This window comes from Onychomys torridus, chromosome 8 (assembly GCF_903995425.1).
Source record: "Onychomys torridus chromosome 8, mOncTor1.1, whole genome shotgun sequence".
Classification (NCBI taxonomy): Eukaryota; Metazoa; Chordata; class Mammalia; order Rodentia; family Cricetidae; genus Onychomys; species Onychomys torridus.
Genome location: NC_050450.1, coordinates 41,659,171 through 41,665,170, shown reverse-complemented (window position 1 = coordinate 41,665,170; position 6,000 = coordinate 41,659,171). Strand labels below are relative to the sequence as shown.

Genomic DNA, 6,000 nt, shown 5'->3' with positions numbered 1-6,000 from the left:
ACTGGGAGAAGAAGTGAGCAACACCCACAGACAGCTCCTGGGAAACTTGAGGTGAGCTCTTGCCCTGAACTCAGATGGCCCAGCCTTGGGAGCACCTCTGAGTCTGAGCTGGCAGGCAGTGGGGGTTTGAGACCTTTTGCAAAGGGAGTCCATGTGATGTACATTACAGACTCACCACTTCCTAGTGACTTGCCAGACAGACAAGATGTGGTTGGGTTTTTCTTCCAGAAGTATTTTCAGTGGCAGGCCACTAGAAGACAAATCTACTCCGTTTGTGGATGCCCCAGACCCCATGGATAAGAAACAAAAGCTACTGTGACGTGATGCAGGGCTTTGGCCTCTTTTATTTTCTTTTTACAGTCAACTCCACGTGTAAAAGACTTCATAAAGCATTGTGGTTCTGGCTGTACCCTGGGTGAGCTGCGGAGGAAAGGGCTGGCTATTCTGGACAGATTTCACTAGGACCTCCACACAGGAACATTGCTGGGCTTCTTGGTTATAATAAGCAGGAGTTTACAGAGTCTCCCTGAGACTCATCTGTGCCTTTGGAACAGCTGTTTACAACACAGAACAGGCAAGGCACAGGCGTGCAACACGTTCTTGCACATGCACCACGGCGAGGTGACCCACAAAGGCTCACAACATACGGAAGAGTGAAAAAAATGTTATCTTTATATCCCACACCATTCCACCAAACTCTCACGTCTAAAGGACACAGAATTCACTTGACAAAGACATTTGGACAGCACTATTATGATCAGTTTCTCTCTTAAATACACACTGCAAAAATATTTAACTTTCCGTTCTATGAATATTGTATATAAATAACTGTCTGCCTTTACTTTACACACATTCACTTAGCTGTCTTCATTCACCTACACAACAATCCTTATTGAGGCGTTAGACCGTACTGATCTGGCACTTAAAAAAAAAATATCAGACACCGGTTCATGTTGGTTTTAGTTGGGGGGATGGAGGCCATCCTTCAGGATATGCTTCTGTTAGTAAGGCAAAATTATGCAAATGAGGAAATGTCATGACGTTTTGGTCTGTTATGAAGCATGAAGGTTAAATCACTAACGGCAGTTTCATTATGGAACACTGGTGCTGTAGACAAGGTTGCAGGTTTCTCCTCAGGTCAAGCAGTTACAGGTAACTTCCCCGCTCCCTTTATCTTGAACAGTAGGTTCACATTTCTCAGATTCCAAGCATGGCCATCTATATGCCTTAGCCATAGAGTGACCACGTCACCTATCAGACTCTCTGGGGATAAAAAGGGTTGGGCCACACCGGATGCTCCCTGATGGCAATAGAAACTGTTTGCACTTTGGGTTATTGATATGTGAAAACTAGGGGGGGAGGGGGACTCTGTCCTAACATTAAAAAGCATGGTCTCCAGTTCCATGCCCTGATGGTCCTGAGCTGGCCCCCACGTGGTGAAACTGCTGCCTCAGAGGAATCCTTCCCTCCACGTCGCGTCCCTGACCAGGCAGCTGCAGCACTGTATGGCGGGCCACCAGCTGCTGCAGTTCAAGGGTTCCACATTGGCTTTGGTCATCATCACCTTAGAGTTGGAGAGGCTCATGCCCGACTGCTGTGCTCCTATATCTGATCTGCTAAAGAAAGCACAGGTAGATATCAACTTGGCCCTTCTCACTGATGCGTTCTATGCGGAAAGGGGTACCCATGGCCCTTCTTGCTCCTTTGTGGGCTCCAGGAGATGCACTTAGCAAGACAGCTATGTCACGAGTCTGACTGCAAGCCATGCTTTCTGTGTGTGCTCATGCTCTGTGCTCCCCAGCATGGCAAACCTTGAACTCACTGGGAAGGGTTTTTGGCAGTGAGGAACGAGAATACAGGCAGTCAGTCCGAAGTCCAAGATCGGGAATGGGCAGAAGATTTGGGTGCTTAATATTTAGGATTATAACATCCAGAGCTTCATTCTCTATGAATCTGTGGTGACAGGTACAGGGTAGGGGCCATGTCAGCAGCTCTCAGGACAGATTAGGATGGAGTGGTAGATTAACGGTAGTTATTGAGGATGGAGATGAAGGTTCCTAGGATGGTAGTTAATGCTATGAAGTAGGGTAGCTGTGCTTCATGTGATCGTCCTGGCACTTGACTGCCCCTTCCAATGTCTGAGATGACTGTTTCGAGGTCTCCCCTCTGCTGACATACCTGTCAGTGCTGAGCAGTACAGTGGCTTCTAGGTGCTTGTGAAGCCACGCCTGAGAAGACTGTGGTTACCCTCCTGCACCACTTCTGTCTCACCTGCCTGCCAGCCTCTCTGCCACCTCCCTGGGACCTCCAGGACCTGTGGGAACTCACCATGCTTGGACACTTATGAATTCTTTGATTTATTTAAGAGTCTCATAATGAGACTGGGAGAAGGTTCTAGAACTACTGGAGAAGCTCCTCCGTCCTCAGAAGAAAGTTATATCATATATAATGACCCTGCCTTCCCTCTCTGTCCCCTGGAACCAGCAAGCCAGGGAGAAGGCTGCACTTTTTCCTTCCTCAGCAAGGGCTGGTTCTCTCCCTCAAAGTTGGAGTAAGAGCTAGTATGAGACCTCCTCTGGCGAAGGATGGGGCTGGTTCTCAGGCTTTTTTTCTTTTCTGAGATGGTCTCACTATGTGATCAGGGCTGGCTCAGCACTCACAGAGATCCCCAGTGCTAAGATTAAAGGTGGGGGCCACCATGCCTGGCTCCCTCACAGACCAATCCTTGCTGTCTACCTGCCAGGCTTGGCCAGGTCCCTCCAGCTTCTTAGTCTTGTCCCAAACACAAGAGCAGCAGCACTTCAGTCCCAGCCACGCTGCTCCCTCTAAAAGATGGGATGTCTCTGGACCTGAGTGTCCCCATGTGGTGGTGATTTACGCCTTCTCCTAAGGTTGCCATGAGAGAGCAGCACATCTCCCCCGTGGGCTCAGACGCCCCAGTTCCTTCCTGCAGAGGACTTGATGCTTCTGTGACACACACGGAGGGGTGCAGAGCCCCGTGCTGCGGAGCCCAGCCTCACTGCCATGCTGCCAGGAGGAGACCCGCCCGGATGGCAGGGAAGTAGCCAGCTGCCTCTCTGAAGTCATGCGACTTACTGTCAGGCCATTCTCAGAGCTGTGGAGTCCCCAAATGGGGGATGTTCATGAGTAGGCCATACATTTAGAGGTGGCCCATGAAGCTCTGTCACTGTGAGTGGCTCTTTCATAAATGTGCTAAGCCATGGGGTGGGGGTGGGTACAGTGTGTTGCCAGATGCTCACTCTGTGGTCAGGGACTAGACAGGCCACATTGTGAGGCCAGGGTACTACTTTACCTTTTCTTTGGTTTTGCTTATTGGAGCTTATACACGTACACACATTTATTTATTTATTTGTGTATTGTGTGGCGATCAGAGGACAATTTGTGGGCGTTAGTTCTCTCCTACTACATGGGTCTCGGAGGATCAAACTCAAGCTGGCAGGCTTAGCAGCAAGCGCCTCTACCTGACGAGTCATCTCCCCGGTCCCCTTTCTTTTTTCTTTCCTTTAGCTGACCTCAAAGCTAAACTCCTCCTGCTTCAGCCTCTGGAGAACTGGGATCGCAGGCACAGGGCAGCAGCAGGCTGCTGGAGGGTTCTGTAAAAATGCACTTTGAAAGGCTTTCAATGCTGCGGGAGACCTACTTTCCATTCACGGAACTCTTGTGCATCTCCTGCTAGAGTCGCATATTCCTGGAAACCCTGTCCTCTGGATCCTGTCAATAAGTGTCCTCCAGGTAGGTCCTGGGAAGACCAGGAGAAAATGGGGATAAGGAGAGGGAGCTGACAGTGGCCAGAAACCTGACATTCAGACATCTCCAGTTGTCTACAGCGGGCTGGCAAGGCAGACATGCTGACTGGCCTCTTGATGTTCCATCCAGAGGCCGAGATGTTCCCGTAGACACTGGACGGGACGGGAGTTCACTCTAAGGGCTCACACCAGTGTGGGTATCCTGTGGCACTGGTGTCTGCTGCATAGCACCTGGGCCTGTCAACCAGGTGGTTCTAGCTGTAAAATGTCCCCCAAGCTGATCTTATTCTCAAGCTCATAGAGAAAGGGCAGCCCCAAGAGTCCCATACCAGAGTGAGGAGGTGGCCTGTGTGTCTGCAAATGAAGTAACTCTTCTGGGCAGTGACCGCTTCCACTGCCATTGTACCTCTGCACACTGCTAAGACTGCATCAGGGGCCTGGGTCTGTTCTGCTAGCCTCTTTTAGTTTCTCACTAGGAACTTACCTCACCTCAACACACAAATGGGAACCCCTGTGGCTGGTTCACATGAACACAATCCACCTTCCTTCTGTCCCCACCTGGAAGGGCCAGGCACTAGTGAGGACTGAGGTCAGGGGACGTGGAGATGGGAGAAAGACCAGAGGCAGCTTGTTCTTTCCAACCCCAGCCCATCCTTCCTTCCATCCATTCCCCCATCTCCCAAGGCTTCCTACCTCCACACACCATCTCAGTCCCACGGCCCACACCATCACACTATATAACGATGACATCTCCACTCTTCCCCTGAGACCCTGATGGGATGTTAAGCTTTAGCTCAGGAATTCGGGATACAGATAACCAATATTCAAATCCCAGCTCTTCCAGCTACTTGCTCAGCTGCCTTAGGTAATTATGAAACCTCCCTGGGACTTCCCCTGAAAATTGAGGACAGCAATAGTATCTAATCATAGGATGATGAGGATTAGAGATGTTAGAGCATGTCATTACAAGAGCTGAGAACATGTAAGTGTTAGCTGTTCCAAGCCAAGCTTCCTTAATAAAGATGTAAACTCCTTGAGGGCAGGGTATGCCCTGGACCTTATAACTCAGTCTTGGCCCCTGGAACTCTTCAAGAGCCACAGACTGTAGATTCTCTTTCCTGTGACTCCTTCAGCCCACAAGCACTCACAGGTGCCTGCATCAAGATTCACTAGGAAATGAATTCTTTCGGGAGATCGGCCCCCACAAAGGTCACAGCGGAAGCAGGCTGTATTTTGCCACAGCTACAGGATATTAATATGCTGAAGAAACTCAAATCAGAAAAAGCTACTGCCCAAAAATGACACTGTAAAAAGCTCAAAATAAATGCAAAATTTAATGAAAACAAATGAGTACAAAGTGGATGGGAAGGAACGGAAACAAGTCGACGGATGGAGCCATAAATGGTTAACAACTGAAGTGGTTTTGGAAACGCATGGTAACATAACAACAGACAAGCAAGCTGGCTTTCCTGGGCGCTTCCCCAGCAGGAGCCCCAAGCAAGGGGAGTCCACACACACACACACACACACACACACACACACACACACACACAGGAACATGTCAGGGTCAGTGTACATAATCACAAGACACCTGGATTCAGGCCACCCCGCATGAGGGAGAACACACACCCTGGTTGGCTTGAGATACACCTGCTTGGTGGCTGCTGAGTTGGGTTTCTTTCCTTAGTGCTGGGGAGAGAATTCAGTCCCCAATCATGCTAGGCAAGTTCTCTAGCAATGAGTCACATGCCCAGCATTTTTTTTTTTTTTTTTTTTTAATTTGACATGGGATCTTGTTAAGTGGCCCAGTTTGGCCTTGAACTTTTGATTTTCCTGCCTCAGTCTCCTGAGGGCCTAGGGATTTGACATGATTATTAACAGGATCTTTTCTCTCTCAAAAGTCCAAGCTTGAACCCTAACTACACGGTGATTCTACCACAACACAGAATGACTAAAGGAAAACAGAACAGCAAATGTCAACATGATCCTATGACAGTCCCCATGGAGCCAACAAATGACAGGGAAGAAAGAGGAGTAAATCCCAGCTGGACATGAGGGTCACATCTCCCAAGGGCAAGCTTCGGGTTTTTCTTGCATACCAAGGATTCATTTAACCTCAGCTAAGATAATGGAACTCCACACAGCAGGGGAAAAATTTGCCATGGCTGACAGGATCCATGGGGGGGGGGGGGCGACTTAGACCCTAGAAAATGCAAAAAAGGTCTCCCCAGGG

At 49.2% G+C, this 6,000-nt stretch overlaps 1 protein-coding gene across 1 annotated transcript in view; it reads right to left on the bottom strand.

The window, feature by feature from the left end:
• Positions 1-316: 316 nt before the first annotated feature.
• Septin8 (septin 8) overlaps positions 317-6,000 on the bottom strand; it is a 28,196-nt gene continuing 22,512 nt past the window's right edge. The window contains exon 10 of the mRNA XM_036194632.1: positions 317-1,616. Within this exon, the coding sequence (XP_036050525.1) occupies positions 1,451-1,616 (166 nt within the window). The 3' untranslated portion in view covers positions 317-1,450. The remainder of the gene's footprint in view (positions 1,617-6,000) is intronic.